The 24,159-nt window shown below is 39.1% G+C and overlaps 2 protein-coding genes across 4 annotated transcripts in view; both read right to left on the bottom strand.

Annotated features, from left to right (window-relative positions):
- GCC2 (GRIP and coiled-coil domain containing 2) overlaps nt 1-7,740 on the bottom strand; it is a 34,069-nt gene extending 26,329 nt beyond the window's left edge. For both annotated transcript variants that reach the window (XM_054081480.1, XM_054081471.1), the window contains exons 1-5: nt 7,632-7,740; nt 3,539-3,601; nt 2,793-2,877; nt 1,684-1,751; nt 767-871 (exon numbers count right to left, since the gene is read on the bottom strand). In XM_054081480.1, coding sequence (XP_053937455.1) covers nt 767-871; nt 1,684-1,751; nt 2,793-2,877; nt 3,539-3,601; nt 7,632-7,637 — 327 coding nt within the window. In that variant the 5' untranslated portion in view covers nt 7,638-7,740. The remainder of the gene's footprint in view (nt 1-766; nt 872-1,683; nt 1,752-2,792; nt 2,878-3,538; nt 3,602-7,631) is intronic.
- Nucleotides 7,741-16,365: 8,625 nt separating this feature from the next.
- SULT1C4 (sulfotransferase family 1C member 4) lies at nt 16,366-22,946 on the bottom strand. 2 transcript variants are annotated; one of them, XM_054056823.1, is made up of 8 exons: nt 22,790-22,946; nt 21,597-21,754; nt 20,781-20,918; nt 19,435-19,532; nt 18,993-19,119; nt 17,465-17,559; nt 17,071-17,251; nt 16,366-16,910 (listed from the first exon to the last, which is right to left on the bottom strand). In XM_054056823.1, exons 2-8 carry the CDS (start codon nt 21,751-21,753, stop codon nt 16,798-16,800), a joined length of 909 nt encoding a protein of 302 aa, XP_053912798.1. In that variant the 5' UTR covers nt 21,754; nt 22,790-22,946; the 3' UTR covers nt 16,366-16,797. The 2 variants fall into 2 exon arrangements, with proteins under 2 accessions (XP_053912798.1, XP_009556192.2); XM_009557897.2 differs by lacking the exon at nt 22,790-22,946 and having other exon boundaries at nt 21,597-21,783.
- Between the last annotated feature and the right edge of the window lie 1,213 nt (nt 22,947-24,159).

Here is a 24,159-nt window from a genome sequence, read left to right on the forward strand (position 1 = left end):
AGCAATTTATTAAATACTGGTAATTTAGCACACAGAATTTCCAAATAAACTGTTTACAATAATGGTAGAGAAGATTTAAGAGTCCTCGGTTTTAAAAATTGCTATGGTTTTTAAATATCTAACTATGTCAAGACAACTCAATTCGGAAGATGTTGCGGAGTACAAAAACGTTTGCAGAATGAGAAAGGAAAACTAAGCCTTAAATCATGTTTACTGGCACAATTTCACAAAATAGTCATGATAGATTTCAGCTTTAGCAACCACTGATAATGTTTTAAAGACCAAATTACTTTCAGTGCATAACATTCAAGTATCTGGAATACAATAATGTTTATCAATTGCAAGCAATTCACTCTTCACTTTATATTAATCCAGATTACTGCCATAATTTAGATGCCTTGGCTGACAGGCTCCTTCCTATGAATATCTGAAGGTAAATGAAAAGACAGAGCCGATTGATTGAAGCCATCGCATATGTAGGCTACTAATCCACAGACTGCATTCTTTTTGAACAGCTGTGAATCTAGCTGGTGCATACAAGAATTTTATATTTATTATCAGTCTTTCAAAAAAGTATAAATTGGGGGATTCAGAGAAAATATACTTCAATACATGAAGCCTTTAGATTTTTCTTTTTTCACGATTAAATAGAATACAAATAAGTGAAGAAAATATTAAAATGAAAGTGAAATACACAACAAGGAAAATTAGAAAACAAACAAAATTCTGAAAGAATTTAGTAATGCTCTATTGCTCATTTCAATACCTCTGCTTCTTGCTTTCTTTGAATATTTTCTTTTTTCAGAGATAAGCACTGCTGCTGACTTTCAGCTTTTTCCAGAAGTACAACATCCAGTCTTTCTGTGAGAGCCTATTTTAAAAGGGAAAAAGACCAGTGGAAGAAGGATTTCTAAACAATGAAAGTCCGAATAATTTTCTGCAAACTCTAGGAACTCATATATTGATCACAACTTTTCTGTCAGTTAAACAGATAGTCTGATTTTAAAAGTTACTTCCAACCTAAATATGACAGATATGGAATAATTAAACTAAAACAATGATGTCAAATAAGAGATTCTGTTTGAAATCGTAATTTTTTATCAATAGGTGGGGTGGTAAAGGGGAGCTGCCCTTCTGTAGAAATCTCCAACCAAATTATTAAAACCAATTTTCCAGTTGATAAACTCCTCCTAATTGCTAATTTTCACCTTCACTTGCTATCTACGGCCTTTATGTTGAGAAAGACAGATATTCTCAACAGTTAAAGAAAATTTCAGTTACTTTCTTAGAAATATTTCTTGTGACAAGCAGCTTTAATTTTGTGTTTCTGATCTCATCAAAGCACTGTCTCAAAAGTTTTCTCAGTGGCCGAAGTCTATTCATAGTGGTCATTCTAAAATAAATAAAAGCCCGTCTAATCAGCTACGCAAAGAAAAAAGTCTTGCTGAGAAAATTGTACCATTCTGTACTATTTGTCAACTGATAGTATTTTCTGAAGAGTGGAGTAAGGGTGTGGGGGACAAAGGAAAAAAGGGGTCTAGGAATGTTTTAATTTCTGAAAGTTGATTACATTGAATTTGCATAACAGTGTCAAAGCTGCTTAGTATTTACCACAAATTATTTCTGAAGATCTATTTCAGCTATGCTTACGTAATACTTAAGAAACCCATTACAAATTCCTACCTGAATAATATCATCAGCTCCTCCAGTAGCTGCTTTAGATCTGAGTTCTTCAATCTCTTTCTCTAGTTCTGAAAAAGGAAGTATAGACATTTCACAGCTCCATCACAGTAGTAACTTAATAGTAAAACCAGTGCTTAACAACAGTCCTAATCAAACTGGAGATGTTTTTTATTTCATCAATTTTTGTTTGTTACCAAATGATAAAAAGACTAATAGGAAGAGAACAGACATTCAGTACTACTTCTCCAGTCCTGATATTAAGTATGGTTCCCTGAGGAAACAAAGTTTCCTTGTTTGGGTGGAGTGATAACTCTTTTGATGACTGTCTTACCTTCTATTTCATGTTCAATTTAAGCAGGAGAAAAGATACTCAGTTCTCTAAAAACAGGCAGCAGGTAGAAGATGATGGCCTTTCAAATAACCCTACTGAGGAAAAGCCTAGTATAGTCCATCCCATCCTTATTGTTTCACTGGTCAGTTACCAGCAGTCAGCATAGCTGTAACTCCAAATAAGGGGAAGTGACACCAGTCCAAGTAGTGGGTCACTGGAGGAAAATGGGCAGCAAAGAGGGACAGCACACGAGAGCACAGATTTACAAAGATATTTTAAAGTGGTTAACATGAAATTTTATTTGGTATATTTTACAATTTCTTGTCAAAGAAGCAAATGTTCAAATATAAAGTAGTTAGCTATTTTAAAGAAGCCGTCGTACTCTACAACAGTACAAAATATGCAAAAATATATCAGAAACTTTTCTCCTCCCATTTACTCCCTGAAAAGCAACAGGTATCCCTGCAAACAATATGGGGAACACACAATGACAGATCCCACTTCAACTCCTGCATAAGCTAGGCTGTTCCATCATGCCATACTGCCAGATCAAAATTACTTTAACATCTGACAAAAGCAATGCTTCTTTTTCTTCCCTTCCTTGCTCTAAGGACTTCATTCCTTACCCTCCCACAGAAAACAGTGAAACTGCAGAAAATAAAATCTAGGATATTTGCTTAGAATTGAAATTCACCTCACAAAAATATGCACTAATATTATAAAAGGTCAGGTAATACCAAGTATTAAGATAGAAATTGTTCTCTTTCCAGTAAGGTACCTGTACATCTTGACTTCACTTTCTGTACAAGCATCACTTGCTTTTTTGCAAACTTGATGAGATCTTCTTTGGGCAACGTGTCCAGCTACAAAAAAGTAAATATTAGAGAAACCAGTTTCCTGTAACCCAGAAGTAAACAGAAAATGGCATTTTGGCATTAGACTTCCAAGAAGTTAATTTTAGGTCAAGAAACTGTCTTACCACACATTTGCAAGAACAACAACAGTACAAGTTAGCTGTTCTGTTATCCAATTCTGTTATTTTAAGTACAGTAACAGAAGCTACTTGTAATTCTGTACTTTTCCAAAATCATTCCACAAGTACACAGCTGGGCAGCATCAGTTAGACAGGAAAACTCAGTTGGGAAGGTTTATAATTCAGTAATAAAATTTGAACACTGTTTTGAAAGCACATTGACCTAACATTGACATTGTTCAAATTTACTTCCAAGATAGGCAAAGAAATCTGTGCACACTGTGAAATAGACTACTGCCAAAACAGGACACTATTAATATTTTATCAAATAAGACAACAGGAAGAGAACATATCAATAAGAGATTTCTCCCCTCCATGTTTTCCGAAACACCTTAGTCTAGTGTTTATACATATTTTTTTCAAGAATTCCAGAAGACAGGGAACTGTTTAAAAATACCTTTATGTTTTCTTATTAGTCACAGCTTGCACGCCAAGCTAAACCCTTTCAACTACTGCTATCCAAATACATTAGATTTGTGAGGACTGATTACCTTCGATTTGCCTGATCCTGGTGTGACAGAAGATGCCACCATCTCTTGCCCAGCATCTTGAACCTACAACAAAATAAAGCACAAGCTGTGTTAACTGAACTTTTCAATGTAAGGCTACCAAAGGAATTAACTGAAAGTCTGCAAACACTGAGAATAACTGAATATAGCGAGAGCTCAAGAAAAAAATCAAAAGTATATTTTTAGGACTAGTTAGAAGGATAAAGGAAAAAATTTTGATAGAGATCTATCATGATTAGTACATTGCAACAGCAAAATAGAAAACTCCTGATTTTCAAACCAGTAAGATCTTATGATTCCATTACTGAATTGACATCTAGAGTTGATAGACTGAAAAATAATTTTAGTTACAAGAAGTTACAAAGGCGTGACTCACTATCTTGTTCTTAAAAGACTCATTAAAAAAAAAGGTATAAATGAAAAAAACAAACTCATAGAGTAGTAGCTAAATCAAACTTTGAAAACTTTTGAACTACATCTATCCCTCAACCTTTTTTTCCTTATTAAACACACTGGTTATAGCTAAAATTGTTGGTCTCACAAATATATTTGAAAAGCCTCAGCAAAACAGTGATCTGAACAAAATATCTAAGTATCACCCTCCCTCATCCTGCTTTAAAAAAAAAACCAAACCAACAAAAACTAAACACAACCCCACAAACCCACACTGCTTAGCACTAGAAGTGCTGGCCTGACAAATGTACTTGAAAAGGCTCTGCAAATTCTGTGCTCTCTATTTCTAACATACATCCATAATGCCTTCTACTGTAAACTTCCACAGATATCAGCTGGGAGACTCTGTGTTACTTTACAGTGGTTTATATGATATATGTTTACTTACACCCAAGGAACATGAAGAAACATACATAACTAAGATGAGGCAAAGGAGATATATTGAAGTGTCTGTTCCATTTAAGGGCAGCATTTTCAAGTTTTGACCTTTACCCTACTTCTTCATTCATACTATCATACATGAAAATCAAGGGGTGGATATATAAATATTTGTATTTTTATATATCTACATGTTTGTGTGTGCATTTATACAATTATTTTCACTTTTATTTTGCTACTCTCTTTATTCTGACAATAAAAACACCCTACAGAAACTAAGAAAAAAAAACCAAACTGGATCTAAACACTACTTGAACAGAGAATCACTAACAATTTAGATTGAACAGCTGTGCAGATATTAAAAAAGGTCACAGAAATATGAGTCCATGTACAGACCAAGGACAAAGGCAGTTACAGTTAGCTCTCACTGTATCACATGGGCTAGAGTATTTTTTGGATGGAAATGGCAAACTTACTAGAAAATAATGTGCCTGTTAAATATAAATACATAATTTAGAAAAAAGTTATAAAGTTTAAGTTTCAGATTTTCTTGGTACATAAAACTGTCAACATTTACGTTCTTAATATTTCAGTACTGCAATTAGCAAAACACTATCACTACAAGCAGAATACTTACACAGTATAATTGTACAGAAAATTGTATGCAATGTTTAAAAAATGATATCACATGTCTCTCCACTCTACGGTAAGGTCAGGTGAATCCACACATTGCTTTTAGTCTCCTTTAATTTAATATGCACAGAGGCAGCATTACACATACACTTTTGTTGCTCTGGTAACAGAAACCATAAGTAGCTCGCATAGAGGGTTTCGCTCATTTGAATTACAAGGACAATGAGGAAGATGAGTTATTAAAAACCTCCTAACTTTTAATTGATTGGATGCATCAGAGCTGTGAGCCAGCAGGCAGTAAGGACACTTCTCAGCACAACAATGAATCCTGCAAGGATTCTCAAGTTTCTATTCCACCATCCTGAAATCAGGGTATGCTTCCATACTTCACCAATACATAAATATCAGTAAAGTATGGAATGCACACATATATATATATATATTTTTTTTTTAAGTCCAAAGCCTTCTTTATCTATACTAAGGTGTCTCCAAGCCAGTTTAGCACCTTCTGTGTATTTTAATTGCTATGTACCCCTTACTTTTGCAACAGCCTAATATAGCCTTAGAAAGCTTAACTGATGTGTAAATGCAATGTATTAGAATTCGATGAGAACTGTGGCAGTAATGACCATTACGAACATACACTTTCTGAGCAGTATGCAACTTCTAAACATCACCAGCACTAACCATACCAAGTCACATCAGAACACATTTTGAGTGTGATCGCTTCAGCAAAGAGAGGCATTGAATCTGTTAGAACACATGCAGCTCAGAAACTACCAGGACAGTTAATGTCATGTATGAATTTTAAACTCTTCCACATTGCCTTTAGATTTGCCTTGGTGTTTATGAAAGGCTACAGCAGACACATACTTCAGTGTTCCTATTGCCGATGTTGGTAGGTGTTTCATAGTTGTTGTGCTGTTAACATATCAGGTCACCACAGTAGAAAAAGGAATGCTTGTTCACCTGTGGGTACTTTTAAAAAGTAACTGCTAAATACATTCACTGTATGTCAACCAAGTTTTCCCTCCCCATGTCAGCACCAGCTGATCCACGAAGTAGTTACTAGTACAAAAAGTGGAATATTTTGATTTAAGCTAAAGCAGAATCAAGCTTCTTCTAAGCATTTGTGTCTTGCGAAAGTTAGACAGAATATCCCTCTTACAGCATGATTTCCTTTAGACAGTGCTTTTTTCAGACACTGTCCATTCTTCGAAGATGATAACATCTTGCATGAAGTATGATATCTGCTGAACAGATGTCTCTTCTTCAGTTATCACCTCTGTTTGGAATTTCTCCCTGTCGTAAAGGCAGGGTCAAGCAGAGAGCTGGAGCCAGCTCCAAACTAACAAGTTTTGACTGTTGAGAAGTTTCATAACAGCATTAAAATTAGTCCTTGGAAAGTAATAGAATATGTACATGATTCCTGGGGAAATGCATACATCTGCATGTAAATGGAAAATACATTCTGCTCTCGTCTCGCTGCATGATTGAAAGGAGATCACTGTCTCGTGTTGCCCAGGCCTGATGAAAGATGCTTGTTTTCTAAAACTCCAAAACGCGTCTTAAGGGTTTATTTGCCGCCGTTTTCAGTATCACAGCCACTGCGATTGGGATGACACCCCCACCCTTCTAGGAGGAGCCATTAAGCACCGCAGCACAGGTGCTCACGCTGCAGGGCAGGCCCAGGGCATTCATCACCACCACCACCACCACCTCCCCGGGCGGGGGTGGCGGGCAGGCAGGGAGAAGGCGGAAGATGCACACAGGAGAGAGGAGGAAGGGGGGAAGAAATAGGGAAGCAAGAAGGGGGGGCAAAGGTGGGTGGGAAAAAGGGGGAGAAAATGGGGGGAGAAATAAGGGGGGAAGGGAGGAGGAAGGCGGGGAGGAAGAAGGAGGGAAGAAATAGGGAGGCAGGAGGGGGGGAGCAAAGGTGGGTGGGAGAAAATGGGGGGAAGGGGGAGGAAGTGGCTTTGCACGAGGCGAGTGTGGGAAATAAGGGTGAAGAAGAGGAGGAAGTGGGGAAATGGAGGGCAGGAAGGGGGGAAGAAACAGGGAGGCAGAAAGGGGGGACGAAGGTGGGGGGAAGGGGTAAAAGGGGAGGAAAGAAGGGAGAGGAAGGAAAAAATAGGCAGGAATGGGGGTGCAAAGGTGGGGGAAAGAGGGAAAACGGGGGGAAAGAGGGAAAACGGGGGGAAAGAGGGAAAACGGGGGGAAAGAGGGAAAACGGGGGGAAAGAGGGAAAACGGGGGGAAAGGGGAAGGTGGGGGAAAAAACAGAGGAGGAGGAAAGTGGGGGGAAGAAACAGGAGAGGAGGAAGGTGGGGAAAAGTAAGGGGGACGAAAGGGGTAAAAGGTGAGGAGGGAGGGGGACAGGAAATAAGAGAGCAAGGAGAGGGGAAAGGTGCGGAAGAAAAAGCGGGAGAAAAGGTGGGCGGGGGGAAAAGGTGTGTGTGGGGGGAAAGGTGGGAGGGGAGAGGAAAGGGGTACTTGGCACGGGCACCCCCCCCCCAGCGGCCCAAGGTCACGCACCCGCACCCGCCCCCAGCCCAGCCCAGCCCAGCCCAGCCAGCCTCAGAGCCGCCGCGCCCGCCCCACGCCACGGTTACCTCCATGTCGGGCCGGGCCGGCGGCGGGTGACGGTGACAGCACCGCGACCCCCGGCCAGCGCCGCTACATCCTCCGCGGCGCCGCTTCCGCCTCCGTCAGCCCCGCGCGGCTCCGCCCCCCTGCGCACGGGGGCGGCGGGGTTAACCCTTTCCTGCCCGGACGGGAAAGTGGCGTGTTTGGAGGGTGGGGGGTGTTAGATACAGTAGAAAATGTGTCGGGTACTAGGAAACATACCAGGTATTAGAAAAGTATTATCTATTACAAGAAATATTAGATATTAGAAGAAATATTAGTTATTGGAAAAAATATTAGATATTAGAAAAATATTAGTTATTAGAAAAATATTAGATATTAGAAGACTATTAGATGTTGGAAAAATATTAGATGTTAGAGAAATATTAGGTGTTACAAAAATTGATGTTACAAAGGATAGGGAGGCTCTGCAAAGGGATCTGAACACACTGGGCTGAGGCCAATAGGATGAGGTTTAACAAGGCCAAATGCCGGGTCCTGCACTTGGGGCACAACAGCCCTGTGCAGTGCTACAGACTGGGGGAAGAGTGGCAGGAGAGCTGCACGGAGGAGAAGGACCTGAGGGTAATGATTGACAGCTGACTGAACATGAGCCAGCAGTGTGCCCAGGTGGCCAAGAAGGCCAATGGCATCTCTGCTTATATCAGAAATGGCGTGGCCAGGAGGTCCAGGGACGTTATTCTTCCTCTGTACTCGGCACTGGTGAGGCCGCACCTCGAATACTGTGTTCAGTTCTGGGCCCCTCGCTCCAAGACTGATGTTGAGGCTCTGGAGTGTGTCCAGAGAAGAGCAACGAAGCTGGTGAAGGGGCTGGAGAACAAGTCTTATGGGGAGCGGCTGAGAGAGCTGGGGTTGTTTAGCCTGGAGAAGAGGAGGCTGAGGGGAGACCTTATTACTCTCTACAACTACCTGAAAGGAGGTTGTGGAGAGGAGGGAGCTGGCCTCTTCTCCCAAGTGACTGAGGACAGGACAAGGGGGAATGGCCTGAAGCTCCGCCAGGGGAGGTTCAGGCTGGATATCAGAAAAAAATTCTTCACAGAAAGAGTCATCGGGCACTGGAACAGGCTGCCCAGGGAGGTGGTCGAGTCACCTTCCCTGGAGGTGTTTAAGGAACCGGTGGATGAAGTGCTTAGGGGCATGGTTTAGGGAGTGTTAGGAATGGTTGGACTCAATGATCCAGTGGGTCCTTTCCAACCTGGTGATTCTGTGATTCTATGATTCTATGAAAGGATGGCATCTTAAAACAGAGAATGTGACTCTGTCTCTATTGTCTGTCCTTGCTAACTAGATAATGATCAACTAGGTCATTATTGACCTAGTTGATCATTATTATTATTGATCAACTAGGGAGGTGGTGGAGTCACCGTCCCTGGAGGTATTTAAAAGACAGGTGGATGAGATACTCAGGGGCGTGGTTTAGTGGTTGATAGGAATGGTTGGACTCAACGATCTTAGAGGTCTTTTCCAACCTAGTGGTTCTGTGTGATTCTGTGTGTGAAAAAGTATTAGATGTTAGAAAGAATATTAGATGTTAGAAGAATATTAGATATTTGAATATTAGATGTTACAAAAAATATTAGATGTTGGAATAAATATTAGATGTTAGGAAGAACATTAGATGTTACAAAAAACATTAGATATTTGAAAAAATTTCTTCACCACAAGAGTGGTCAAGCATCTGAACAGGCTGCTCAGGGAAGCATGGAGGTGTTCAAAAAACGTGTAGATATGGCACTATGGGACACAGTTTAGTTGGCAGGGTGGTGTTTGGCTTATGGTTGGACTGGATGATCTTAGAGGTCTTCTCCAACCTTAATGATACTGTGATTTGTTTCCTATTCCTCAAAGGCTCCTGAGGGCTGGGTGCTGCTGCACCTTATGGTGCTGAGAGCCTGTTATTAGGGAAGTCTGTCTCATTTTCTAGGATGAGAGGAAATCGCCTCAAATTGCACCAGGGTCGATTTAGATTAGATATCAGGAAAAATTTCTTCACTTGAAGGGTTATTAGGCACTGGCAGAGGCTGCCCAGGGAGGTGGTTGAGTCGCTATCCCTGGAGGTTTTTAAAAGATGGGTAAATGAGGTGCTGAGGTATATGGTTTAGTAGTGGACAGGTACGGTTGGACTTCATGATCTCAAAGGTCTTTTCCAAACAAATGATTGTATGATTTTCACCATTTGGGGTGTGTAAGCTTAACAGCTATGTGCTCGGACAGGTACTTAAGGATTTAGGATCCTTTTTTTTAATATCTCAATGGAAGCACAGAATGATTAAACAGAATGACAAACGTCAGCTGAGAAGGACTGTACCAGAGCAAATAACAGAAGTAGGCATTAGGATTTGTAGTTACATTTTTTTAAAACTAGGAGCCATTTTTATGCCTCTTTCGTTATGTGTTTGAGGGCAGTGATACCTACATTAAAGTACACACTTTTTTTAATGTAATCATGCATGCACTTTTATAGCACCTGAATTATTTTTGGCATTATGTGATAAGTAATTGATTTTTAATGAGAAGTTGCCTGGAAGAAACAATTTAGGCATATTATTCTATTTACAGTTCACTGGATAAATATTGAATATCACTGAATAAATTATGGTGTCATGAGAGACTATCTATTATTTTAATAAAAAAGAGAGTCATGTTAGTAAAAATGCTGCTCTCAGAAGAATAATTTGCATTTCCCCAAGTCTAGTTATTGTCATTCTTCTTTTAAAATTCAAATGACAATAGTGACAGAAGGCAGAAATGTTCTTCAACTCTATGTCATAAATTATTTCCTTGTTTTTTCCCTCCAATGCATTCACTGTACTTTATCTATGTTTATTGTAAATTATAATCTATGCAACTACACAACCACAGCAGGAGCATATGGTTCCATGCTCTCGTGGAGCTTGCTGGAAAGGAACAGATCTCCCTAACCAAACTGCAAGAAGCTGTTTTTCCTTTACCTCTTTTATTACACCTTTTAGAATAATTCTTTCTTTCCTCATCCACTTTTGGAGACTCTGAACTCGTACCTATGCTTGCACTGCCATGGTCCAACATTGGGGTTTCACACAACTTCAAGAAGAGCCTTTCTAGATGTAGTCCTTACAAAACGATCCTGTGGCAAAACCTTTTGCCCATAAACTATCCAGTTCTGCACTGCTGTCCTTCCAGGTTGATCCCCAATTGAAGGCAGACATCTGGAGAGAACACTGTAGGGAATTTTACCTTCTTTTTTTGGAAAACCCCAGAGAGAACAATGTTTCATGTCAACCTGTTCTTTCCTCCTGTCCCCAGAAAATATGTATTGTGATCTAACTCTTGAGTCATCTCATTACTTAACCTGTGAGAAAATTGATTTTGGAAACTGTCCAAGGCAGATGCAAAAAGAGTTTTCAGATGTGTTTGTACTGAAGACAGTGAACTACCGGTTCACTCATCGCAGGCTTTCTGAAAGTACCTGGTGCTGTCTAGAGGGCACTCAGCCCCTGCTATAGAGCTCCCTGCTGCAATGAGATAAGTAGTTGACAGAAACAGACTAATTCTTCCCCTTCCCAATCCCTCCACCTTTTGATGCAACAAAATTTAGGTCTATTTTACAAATGATAGTCTTGACAGTCTGTTATACTGGTCTTGAATTGCAACAGCAACTGTAAAGCATCTTGGTTAGGGAAAAGAAAAAATATTGAGGATTTTGAATGTTGATTGTTTTAACTTGTTACAGTGAAGTAACAAGTAATTGTTATGTTTTGTGTGAAAAAATGTTGATTTGTACCTGCGCTAGTCTGATATGATCTTCTTAAACAGTTTATGAATAGCACATCTTACCTTTCTAGAAGGAGCCTGTAAGGTGATATATAGATGCAAATAATTTAGGACAAGAAAAGTGAGAACAAGAATAATTTATAAAGTTCCATCTACTCTATAATTTCATTACTTTTGTAAAATATAATTAGTTCATCTTTTTTAAATAGCATTGTTGATGTAAAACAAGATTGACAAAATGTTGAGATGTGATGAGACAGAGCATAACAAGCATTAAATCCTGCTTTTGTTCAGAAGCCAAGTCCCACAGGGCTGTGATTAGGCCCTCCATCAAGGTAGGGTACAAATGCTTGTTCACTATTGTTGGAATTATTAGGTGTGCAGGAATTTTATGAAGAGCACAGAATGAGAAAATGACTGTAATTTTGCAACTGAGGAATGTGTTTCCAGCATATGAGAGTTGATGCTTTAAATACTTGCCACTGTAGAACCTGCCTTTCCAACAGGTTCTGAAGATCACAAACTCTTTTGCTTGTGAACTATGTCGGGCCAGTCAGCGTTCTTTCTCTGAGCTACTTTTATGGCCTTTCTGTATGCCAAATTAGTATAAAGGAAAGCAGGGTATGGATTTACAGTGTGTTAACTATTCTTTTATGTTTGGAAACTTAAACTATTCTCCCTGCCCCGTGCAAATGAACTATAAATTCTTTGGCTGACTATGGCCATTTTGTTGGGTTGGGTTCAGGTTCAGTAGGTTCCCACTGGAGTGGAATGGTACAGGCTACAAGTACAATGAGAAAGTTAAGAAAGTGTAAAGAGGGAGGTTAATCTGAATGTTTATATCAGTAAATAAGGTACAAGGCAATACTGTGATTTGCATTTTTCTCAGTACTGCTTAGTGTGCGAAGGATTGGGTTAAGTATTAAAAAAAGAAGTTGTATACGTAGTCCCTATTTCTGGGTTTACATTGCAATAGGAAGTGGGGATATAAGAATTTTGGTGTTCTATTACTTGTCTGCAAAGCCCACCAAACCTGTTGAAAGATTAGCGTGAAACTGAAACAAGGAAACTAAGTTTTGTTTGAGCACTTGGGGTTGGGTCTGGCTATGAAAGACTACTACGTTGTTAACAGAATGTGGAAGCTCTTTTAACTGCACACAGAGATAGTAGCATAGATGATAAGTGAAGGTTATTGGTACAATAACAAGTTAGTGTGAATCAAGAAACTAAACTTTAACAATTAAAAAAAAAAAGTTTATCTTTGTTTTTAGGTGTGTGACGTAAGACTACCTATATGGTAGTATGTTGCCTATACCAGAGCAGGACCCAGTGTGTCTTGCTTTTGACATAATGCTTTTGTCTCCATCATCATGGTAGATGGCTGTAATGCAATTGTGAGCCTTCACACATTCTGAAGGCAGTCTAAGCTCACACTGCTCTTGCAGCAGGCTATGCTGAAGCCTTCCTGCAAAATAATCCATGAGTAATTTGCCTCTTCAACACTAACTGCAGCACTCTGCTGCATAACAACATTCCTAGTCCACCTACACAGTGCCTAAGTCTGTACTTGGTCTGGAGGGTGGGCAGAGCCCTGTTATTCAGCTTAAGCCCGTGGCTTTAGGTCTGGCAGCACAGTTTGGTTGCATCCTAGGAGTGTGATGGGCATAACTTTCTCACTCAGTGTGCCTCTAGGCTCACCTACAGCCTACGTTGAGACAGGGTTCACATCACTCACTGAGGATGTAAGGGAAATGGAAGCTTCAGTTCAGACTTAAAATATAATGTTAATGAACCTCTGGAGGATTCCAGGATTATTATTTAATTGTTGTAAAGATAAGCCTCTTTGTGAACATGTTGGCATAAAGCCTTATTAAAAAAAATACACTGTATGTACTATAAGGAGGGTTATCCATATCCCGTATGGGTAGGGCAAATTAAAGAAAAACTGTTTTCTATCCACAGTCAGTTTCCTAACTGGAGAGGGAGTGAATTTCTACATGAAGCAGATCATCTACAGTAAAATTAATGAAAAGCGCCATCCCTCTGTTGTTGAATGCTAGCTAAAAAGGTTGAACAGCATTCTTCTCTGTCTCTTTCTTCATTTCTTTGAAACTTCATGCTTCTTCCATCGTATTTTGTAAATGGTTGCATTCCGTGTAAAAGTGAAATGTCTCCCTTAGTTGCTGTCAAAGGTCAAGCTAAAGGGTGATTGTGACTACCCTAGAATTAACACTGCACTTCCCAGTAAAAAGTCTATATTGAAGCAGGAATCTTCCGTCATTCCCATAGCACGATATGTGTTGCTACTTGTTAACCGCAGAGCTACAAAATAGAACCATGTGAGTAGTTAATGTGCATTAATCAACATTGATTTTCAAACATTTGTTAGAGATGAACAGCAAAGTTTCTCAGATATTAAAACTCTGCAGGTACGCTTATATAATAAGAGACAAGCAGCACTGAAGGAGTTTTTGTGGGACTTAATTTTCTAAACTGACACAAGTCCTGTTTTCACTGACGTAGAAGTTGCATGTATGTAAGAAGGAAATGGATGAAAATAAAGCATGGGTCTATATTCGTATAGCGTATGCCTAATAGAGCTTTGTACACCATAATAAAGAGAAGTACTTCTTTGCACCAGAAGATTGACAATAGTTTAAAATGACCTGAAATAATTAAGGTGAACATCTGCAGTCTCCTTCTGTATCTTATATAAAGGTAAAATAAACGTCTTAGCAATTTGTGTCAGTATTAGTAAACAATCTCTATATACAAACACATCATTTAAAGCTCTCCTCTACATAAGAACTGACAAACCTAAAGATACACAAGTTACATGAATTACATAAGGCACTCTATATGTAGGCATCCTCCAGTCATCCACCCAGAAGCACATGTGAATCTCTGCTGATATACTGTCATAATAGACACCGAAGCATGGTAGTCTCCTGCCCATTGGGGATGCATACAGCTTGTTAACTGTCTTCTTTCCCTATCTTCCCTGGTAACTGCAGATTCAACCATTTTTACTGGGAACAATTCACTGTTCCCTGTAGTTTTACAGTGGTATAGTTAATTCTGCTGTTTATGACTGAATCCACAGGTTGATGTCTCTCAGTAGTAGTGGCTTGAGGGGGCATAAAAAGCAGAAACATTCCACTTTTCTGTCCTTCTGCCAGCTGTAATTTGTCATAAAGGTTAACATTTCTGTTCTTGAATATATATAAGGATAATATCAATAGTATGAGAAAACCCAGTTTTTATGTGACCACATATCCAGTGTTCATTTCCCTCTTTTTTTCTGGGACTGCACTCTAACCCATATAACTTTTTATCTGTTATTCAGAGCAGCTGAATTGCACCTGGGTGAGCAGTTGCCTAAGGAAGTGAGGGCAAAGGTGACTTTTCCAATGTGATGTGAGCCCCTTATGTGGTGCCTCTATCCTTGCAATGGCAGTGCAGCTCCCGTTCAGACCAGGCTTCAGCTGCTGTCAGCATTTTGCACTGTGATAGAACCAGAGATTTCAAAGGAGGAACAAAGAAGTCATCTGTGTGACCTTTTGTATAGCACCACTCGTAAAATGTCACCAAGCTACGGAGCTAAGCCTGTTTTCCTTTTACTGATGGGTCTTATGACACTGAATGAGTTTTAGATTGACAAACTGAGTTCACTTTTGTGGTTTAATGGAGCTACCCAAGAGGATGGAAATGCGTCAGAGAGCAGGCAACGCCTTTTCCTCGTGCAGGCAATTGTAAGATAGCAAATCAAGTTAATCATAAACAAAAAGCAAACAAGTAGCAGAGTGCTCTCCAGGTTGATATTTAGCCTTGCTGTGATGAACATTGGCACTTCTGCCAGATTATTTTTTTCTCAGGTAGTCAGTTTACTGAGGCATTCTTTATTTGTGGGCAGGAGTCTCTGTTGACTCGAAGCCCTTCAATTGCCTACGTTTGCACCAAAGTAGCAAATATGTTTTTCTGGTTTCTGTGTTTCCTGCATTTCTGGAGGAAACTTGGTGGCCCAGGAACAGACAATGTAACATCTATATTCAACAGGAATCTTTTTGGTTGCTTTTCAAACTTGATGCAAGACATTGCTGCCCTTTAGAGAACTGCATTTCATTTTAGATGTTTGGATTAAATTGGTAACCTGAAATGGACTGTGCATGTTGACAGCTGCTCCTATTACCAAATCCTTGGAACTCTTCATAGGTCTAAGAGAAAACCAGCAAATGTCTTCTCTGTGAAACTAGACCAAAGTAGACAAAATAAGGAGGAAAATAATTTCCTCCAGCTGCTGTTGTCTATGTTGTTTTCCCTCCTACAGAGTGCAAACCCAGTTAAGCACAAATTCTTTGGGGCCTTTTTTATGTGCCAAGCTCAATGGTGGCCCTTTAAAACCAAGAGTGGATTGGTAACAGTTGTCTATCATTAGATGGGCTATGAATCACTTTAATATCCCATGAGCTCAAAGCATGACTATAGTGCTGGTACTAATGCTATCAACCAGGCCCTATTGTGATTAAGAGCCCTTAGTAGGGTGTTTGTATGTTTGATTAACAAGAGTAGAGTGAAGAAAAGGAGGAGGTAATAATGTAATGCATCTGATGAACACTTTACAATGGTGGAGAAGAGCGAGATAGTATATGCAGCACTGACTTTTGACTTGGTTCCTACGAACTTTCAGAATTCTCTGAATGTTAACAGAAAATTAGGAAAATCTGTTTCAAAAGGCAACTGTGAGAGAAGCTTCTTCTCGTGATTTAGTAGGGCCTTCTGCCTCCACCGCTGGATTGTAGATAAATGCCTCTATGTAGCCCTTTACAAGTTTTATCAAAGAAATGGATGTTCAGTGTTTTTGGAAATGTTGCTTTCATCTCAGTGGCATTTATGATGTTGAGATTAAAATGAGAGAAAAAGAAAATTATTCTACTTCATGCATGTTGGTTTGTTTATACTTGACCACCATTTAATTTGTTTATTGTTATTTATTGATGAATGTTTGTACAACATGTGAATAACATATAATGCTGACACCTGTTGGTCCCTAATTTCTGTTAGAGGTTGATTTGAAAATACCAGCAATATCAACTGAAGTTTTACGAAGACAAAATCTTTAAGCATATCTGAAATATTTTTCTTAATGCTGAAAGTTACTGTGGGAGGCATGAATAAGAAGTATCCAGTGGAGTTATTTTCTTCAGGGAGACCAACCCAAACTTCCACATAATTTGGGCACTCTCACAGTGATGAAAAATCAGCGGTCTGTGACAGAGAGACATTGAAATTTTAGGGACACAGGCATTTCGTGAAGGAAAAGCAAAATATATACAATGGAAAAGGCTGAAGAGCATAGAGAATAACTCCCATTGCTAATGATCACAATTCCATGCGAAAAACAAGAGAAGTATCAGCCATTTTCTTCTTGTAATCTTCATCAAATTTCTCATTTTGTGCCACAGTGAAATGATTCTTCCAGTCCCCGACAGCCCCTAAGAAAGAGTAAAGCAAAAAATTAAAAAAAGATTAATTTACCGGTGTTTCCTGAAGCCCATTAGCTGTAACCCACCAGATATTTGTACTTCAAAGTTTGTTTCAGAACAGAATGACAACCAGGAAGACAGAGTTGAGGCCAGTAACAAACCTCAGTACCTTTTCTCATGAATGGGGAAACTGAGTGATCCATTATTCCCCGAAACTCTGTAGTGTAGTTTGCCATAGGATTTTCCTTCATTATCTCAAATGAAGTGCTATGGACTATCTTGTTTAGAAGCTCCTGACTCATGTCTTTCTCCAGGAACTTGAGAATCTTCTGAATTTCTCGCTTTGGATTCTGTAGAGAGAATAATATCAGATAAGATACAGAACCAGGAAAAGCAAAGAAATCAAACATTGTGTTAAAGTTGGAGTTGTCACAGTGAGAAAATCAGATTATCCGGAGATTTGCTGATAGAGATGGTGTTATTATAGTAATCTGTTTATGATAGGTAGTATCTACTGGACTTCCAGATTTCAGGGGTCTATAAACGTATATTCAGGCTTTTACCTCCTTCATATCTTCATAGAAAAGGTAGAGAATACGGTGCTTATCTTTTGCCTTCCACCATCCTTTTACATGGTCATACCAGGAACCCCAAAGCACTGTAAAAGGAGTAACATCATCAACAGCTATAAATATCTGAACTGTCTTTAGATATCTCTGTGTGTGAGCTGAACACAGGTGGGATGCAGGAACAAGCACAAACCCATGGATGAAATGCAGAGTAAATGTATTTCTGTTACTTTGCAAACCAGGGGAGCTCCGAAACAGCACCCAGGCAGAGGAAATGCAAGCGAGAACTCAGGCAACACGGAGCTCAGTCCTTGGTACAAAGTGTGAATGCCAAACCTGCTGCTTTGTCTTCATATATTAGAGAATGGCAAAGCAGTTTTATACTTGTGCTTTGTTCTTTCCCATAGCAGAGCAGAAATCTCAAGCATATTTTCTAAGATGGCCCTGAGCTTATCACAGGTCTATGTTGCCTAAACACAAAGGTTTTACTTGTCAAGCGCACAAGACTAAGCAATGATTACCATAATTTATTGGATTTTTTTATATTCAAACTGCAAGTTCACTTCAACGTGTTGTACAATTCCTGCTTGTCAATCTTTCATTATATTCCTTCTCTGTAACACTCCTGTTTCCCTCATAACCAGTGTCTGGCATTTCCCAGCTAGTTTTGAATCACTGTTGGCCATAACTGCTGTGCTCTATGCTTATCACAGCAATTATGCTATTAATCCCTCAGGCATATGGATGCTCAGAGCAGGATTCATGTGTAGCTTTAAAGGGCAACAAATGAAGATGCTTACTCCTGAATGAAAAATCCAGGCTGCCTTTACAGCTGATGGAGAGAAATGTTTCCAGAGTGATTCATCTGATCATCTGGACAAGACTACTCTTAATTTGCCTTGCTTTGAGCAGGGGTTGGGACCAGGTAGACATCAAAGGTCCCTTCCAACTTGCATTGTTCTGTTATTCTGTTTTAAATATTTGATATACATGTTGGCAAAAATATAAGGATCTATGGAAACTTTACTGACCAAAATTACAGACTGCCATCCACCTGAGCAGGTTTTCTTTCTTGGATGTGAGCACCTCTCTTAGAAAGGGAAGAATCAGATTCTGGGCTTGCCTAACTTTAGCTAGATAACTGCCTTTGTCCAGATACCTGATTTTTATACAGATGAATTTAGGTAAAAAGATTCTCTTAGCTCAAATTCACACCATACGTTCCTACACAAAATTAAATCTTGGTTTCTTGTATATTAGGCTAGAGTAAAACCAATTAAACTACTGTTCCTTCCCACCTGGCTTCCAAGCAGGTTTCTTTAAACCTCAGAGAGAAGATATTAAGCCTGAAATTTGTCATGAACACATGAATGAAGATAAATTACTGCTGAAATGCTTTCAGGAGATAACCTTCCATAGAGTGTCAGCACTGGATTTCAGACGATAGCTGAAATAAATAAATCAATGACATGCATTTTTAAAATGAACAAAATCTCTTATACAACTGATTTCAGTTTATCACCTTTTCCAGTCATGAATTTCTCTATGAACTCCTCCCAGGTTCCTGGCTCAGGACATGCTTTAGCCATTCTGTGGAAATGGTAGTATGACACTAAGTTGTCTTTTGCATTCCTTGCCATATAGATTACCTTTATTGATATGAAAAGAGAGAGAGGGGAAAAAATTAACTTTCACATGCATATAGTGATATTGAGCATCTCCTGGAATTTTCTCTTGGGCTTGATGACAGCTTAAGAGATTTTGCTTTGAAGCTGCCATTTTCTGAAATCCAAGTCACGTAACTTAGTTATGACTTTAGTTTTGCACAGGCTTTGTGTATTAAGGAGAAAATATATGAGAAGACCTTTTGATTTCACAAAGGTTCTGGAAGAGGTATTCAGTGCTGGTTTATGTCACTTTATTTGTAAGTGAGGTAGAATTGAGTCTCACCTCTTCAGCCTTACCTTACAGTTTTGTTCCCAGAAGGAGGGAGGCACCAGCTGCACAGGAAGGTGAGTTTTCATTGTTCGTGGAGAAGGCATAGCTTCAGCTAACTCCACACCTGTGGAATGTTTCATTATGAGATGTAAGTTGTTCTCTAAATTGCACTAGCTCTTCTTCTCTATTCTCATATGTTGGATTTTGACTGTGACTTTTCAGCAGTTCACCTTTCAATGATCATTCATCTCCAAAGCATCTATATAGCAGTGTAACAGCTGCATCCCTGCATGAGCACCTTCAGTGTTTCTAGAGAATTATATACCTATGTATTCAAGAGGAAAGGGGGAACACTGATTCATATCTTCTTCTTGCTTTCTTGGGACCATGTCTAACCCCTGCATCCAAGGGATAATGATGATTACTAATTCATATTTACCCAAACAGTGTTTTTTCTTCACAGTGGTTAGGTAAGAAATTTTTGTTTTGTTTTAGGATAAAAGTGGAATAGACTGGCTGATTAGACTTTCTAGATAGAATGTAAAGAGAAACTAGGAGAATGATGGACAGCAGATTTTCAGTAGCCTTGTATATATGGAAATACTTGGGAATATCTGGTGTCACATGGAGATCTCTCCCCCTCCTTTTTAAACATCTATCATGACCTCCATATTTTTTTTTCTAACATCTTCTATCATACTTTTGTATCTTTCTGTGTCAACGCAGTCTAGCTTAGAAGAGAAATAGCAGCACTTCTGCTGCAGAGTTAGTCAAGCTTTTTAGCTTCAAACGTGAAGACAGTCTGGCATAAAGATTTGTGTGGAATGGGAAATCTTGCTGGGAGAAGCTTCTTGTAGGAAACTGTCTTTGTGGAACAGTTAGGCCTGCAGGTTGCCTGAATGCCCCGTAGATTGTTTAGATGACTAGACCCTCAGTTACTCAGCAGTTACTCAAAACAGAAGTAAAACCACTGAAAACACTATCTACCTTTTGGGAATACATCCATGACAGAAGTTTCTCTTCCATACAGCCCTTAATCAGAGAATGGGATTCAATTGCCCTCACATTGCCATTTTTATGCATATCTGCTACTGCTTTAGGTACTGTGGAGTATTACACAAAGCTTTCAGATGCCACTCTGCAACAGCACAGTCTTTGGTAGTGCCTGAGTCACATTTGCCAGCTTTGCATCGGCTTCAGTAGCAGTAGATGTTTATGTGAAGGCAACTGAACTGATCCCTAATAGCCAACGTGGTGAACAGTTCAGTGACAAAGCAAATGGGACCTTTTCCAGGAAACTTGTGGCCTCAGCACTGAGTGGTTGTATTGTTTCATTTTGTCTGAAGTACAAACCTATTTGTATAATATTCACCTGAGTAATGATCCGTTGGAGACTCTTGTATAAACCACTCAAGGAAGGGATGGCGTCTGTAAGTAGAGGCACGTCTACATTTCTCGACATCTCCATTTTGTTGAATCATGTCCACTATCTCCTGTGTCCATGTGGTGCCTGAAAATATCAGTGTTTAGAGGTTTCCCTCAGGGATAGCCATGAGTCTCTTCTACTAGGGAACTGAAAGCCAGAAGGACAGTGTATTGAAGAAGGAAGAAGCAGTACAGAAGATGATGCACAAAGTTGAAAGAGAGCATAATGGAGCAAAATTGCATAATTAGGAATACAAAGGTAGTTCCCAAAGCACAGTTTCAAGGATTACATTTTAGGTGGGCTGCTTCTTGCCAACAGAAATATCCTCCACCCGCATGCCAGTAATGAAAAAAGGTCTGAACTCCTAACTTTATTTCTTTTAAGTTTTGATTTAAGTTTATTTCTCAATCAGTTTCTACTATTTTTTAGTAATGATGACATTTGCTAGGCTTTGTTAAATCATTGCTTATGGGCAGAAATCTTCTATTGTTGCCATTAATATATATGTACATAATCTAAATCAAAGAAAACCTTTGAGCATAGGTAATTAGACTTTGACTATTTGATCTTCAGTAATAGTAGATATTTCTTACTTCTGCCAAAGAAGTCAGAAGTTACTAGTCACATCTGATAGAACTTCATGTCTTTAAAATATGTCTGATTTTGGATTAAACAAATCTGTCACAACAGAAAACCATAGTTTTCAATTCTAACAATGAGCACTGTTCCAAAATTTCTATTCTCTTTCTGACCTACACCAACCTGCTTTTGCGTAGGTTGCAATGAGCAGATCGTCAGGTCTGGCTTTAAACTTCTTCACTTGGTCCCATGTCTTGCACATTGGTTCTGTGATGGGAATTCCTTCAACTTCACGTAGCTCACCTCGAGCCACAGTCTGTTTCAGATTCAAATCTTCCATTCTATCCAGGGCCATTGAGCACGCCATGAAGAAAGAAAAGCCTGAATTAACATTTCTTTGAAAGAAAATATAAATTTACTCATCCGTTCTTGAGTTCTCTTACTGACTGAATTCCACATCCTCTGATTTCTTTTCCTATAGTTTGGCCTGTCAGAATCCATGCAGGCTCCTTAAAGCTGGATCTAGTTTTCAGAAATGCTTAGTGTACTGCTGGTGGTGGTTCTCAGCATTTCTAAAAGTCAGTCTGTTTACTCAGACACACAAACAGACACCCTCCTGTCCCCCCTACTTTATTCCCATCTTTATGCATTTTACCAAACGTATTTATGTAAAATTCTGACTGTAAGTATATGGTCTTTGAAAGGCAAGAAAAAGTAATCAGAGGTGTGATTCAAAAGAAGGCAGAGCATTAGCAGCTCGTACTGAAGTCAACATAAAGGACCCAACCCTTCCTTCCTAAAGAAAATAAACAGAAATACCTGCTAACGCCCTTTAGGCCTCATACTCACAAAAAATATTTGCAGAGTATTTTGGTTTTTTGTATTTTGTTACTTTTCTGTATTTTGTTACTGGGTCTTTTCACTCTCTGAGATCTTTGCTGCATATTGAAATTTGTTGCAGATAAGTAACTTGAACTAGATAGATCATTAACCAAACATCGATAGACTTTAATTATTTATATTGATCTAGCTAAGTCTACTGTCTATCATACAGTTTTACAGTAACTAATGATTCATTTCTGGATTTTTCTTCAGGAAGCCATAACTTTTAGAGCTCCACAATCTGGTTAGAGGAAATGTCTACCTAAAGAGAGGCTATGGAAATAATCTCAATTAAAAATATCAACAAGAAAAAACATAGGACATTTAAATCCCAACAGCAAACACTGTCGAAATACTTCCTTTCATTTCCTTGTTGACTCACACCTGATTTCACACAGATTCTGTTGAGCATAGCAAGAGGTTGGGTTGGTGCCTGCACAGTTACCCAAGAAATTAAAAGAAGAAGGAAAAATAAACTTGCCAGAGAATTTTACCTGCTTGAATGTCTTCAGCCCTTGGCAGTATTGGTGACTGTGCACCAACTTAGATCTTCAGGCAGAAGTAGAACGAAAGTTTGGGGTGGAGTTTCTATTCCTCCTATGAGTGTGAGGAGAGCAAAGGAGGAGGTGCAGCAGCAGCCAACAGCTGAACGATGTTTCTGGCTTGGTTTACGAACTCCTTTTTAAGCCCATGAGGGAAAAATACTTTGAATTCTCATCTAGTCGAAGATGCCCCTACCCATGGAGGAGGGGTTGAAATTAAGTGATCTTTAAGGTCCCTTCAGCCCAAACCATTCTATAATCTATTCTATGATCTATCATATAAAGTATGATTCTTTACTGGCAGCAATATTAAATATTGGTCAGTATCTTCAGCAAGATGATTTTAATTTGTCATTGTAAACAGACTTGGAATAATTAATATTCTTACTAATATTTAATCCAAATTTCAAAATAATTTACTACTTCCTAATATCTACAATCAACAGTACTGAATGAATCAGAAGTAGCTTGGTTTAGCTTTTCTCCATGTACTGCAACGTGCTCATTTGGTGGATGTCTAAGGGTCTGTTTAATTGCTGGGGCTAGCCATTTATGTTTATAGCACTTTCTAGACTTTTTTCTAAGTCTCTATCTATCTTAAAATCTGGATAGTGGGAGAGATGATGATGTGCCCCCAAGTAGTCACAAACAGCACAGTAACACTGGCTGCTAAAAGTATGCCGATGACACTTTTCTATCTGGTTCCTATCTTCTCCAGTTATGCTAAAATGTTTGGTTGCATTAGGAAAAGCTGTTCTTAGGCAAAAGGTAGGTCAGTCCGGCTAAACTCAAGCAAGTTTTAATGGATTGTGTTTGTAATGGAAAATTATTTTGAAAAGCGTTGCTCTCAGGCATTCCTTCAGTCTAATGCTGAAGGCATGCAAGTACTATGAGTACTCAAGGTACTTCGGATGGTCTGGTAATGTTTATATCTAAAATGTTTTTCTGTTATCTCAGTTTTAAAAGACAATTCATATGCACCAATCAAATAATGATGTGGACATCTTTGCAGCAATTCAACCGTCATATGCCATCGTATGGAGGGTTAGTCAACATGGCCAGTGAAGCCTAGAGAGTAATTCAGCTGACCACACATGAGCTGACTTGCTTTACAAAGGCCATAAACTTTATAGATTAACTCTCTATTGACTGTAGGAGGAGTGTAGATATCCAGGTTGCAAAGACTCAATTACATTTTAAGGCATGAGTGGGAGGAGAGGTTGTTCTGCCATGGAGTTGGGGAGTGAGGAAAGACAGCTCATGCAGGGCTCTTCTGTATATCAGTAAGAAAGGCTTCACAACAAATGATTTAATAAGTTAAC

Source organism: Cuculus canorus, chromosome 1 (assembly GCF_017976375.1).
Source record: "Cuculus canorus isolate bCucCan1 chromosome 1, bCucCan1.pri, whole genome shotgun sequence".
Lineage (NCBI taxonomy): Eukaryota > Metazoa > Chordata > Aves > Cuculiformes > Cuculidae > Cuculus > Cuculus canorus.

Excerpts from the sequence above, each read along its gene's own strand:
- SULT1C4 (XM_009557897.2), bottom strand. The coding sequence starts at position 21,780 with ATGGCGTGCTCAATGGCCCTGGATAGAATGGAAGATTTGAATCTGAAA. Across the intron at positions 19,120-19,434 it reads TCTGGGAACAAAACTGTAAG|GTAATCTATATGGCAAGGAA; the intron begins GTAAGGCTGAAG and ends ATATCAATAAAG. Across the intron at positions 17,252-17,464 it reads TCTATGAAGATATGAAGGAG|AATCCAAAGCGAGAAATTCA; the intron begins GTAAAAGCCTGA and ends TTCTCTCTACAG.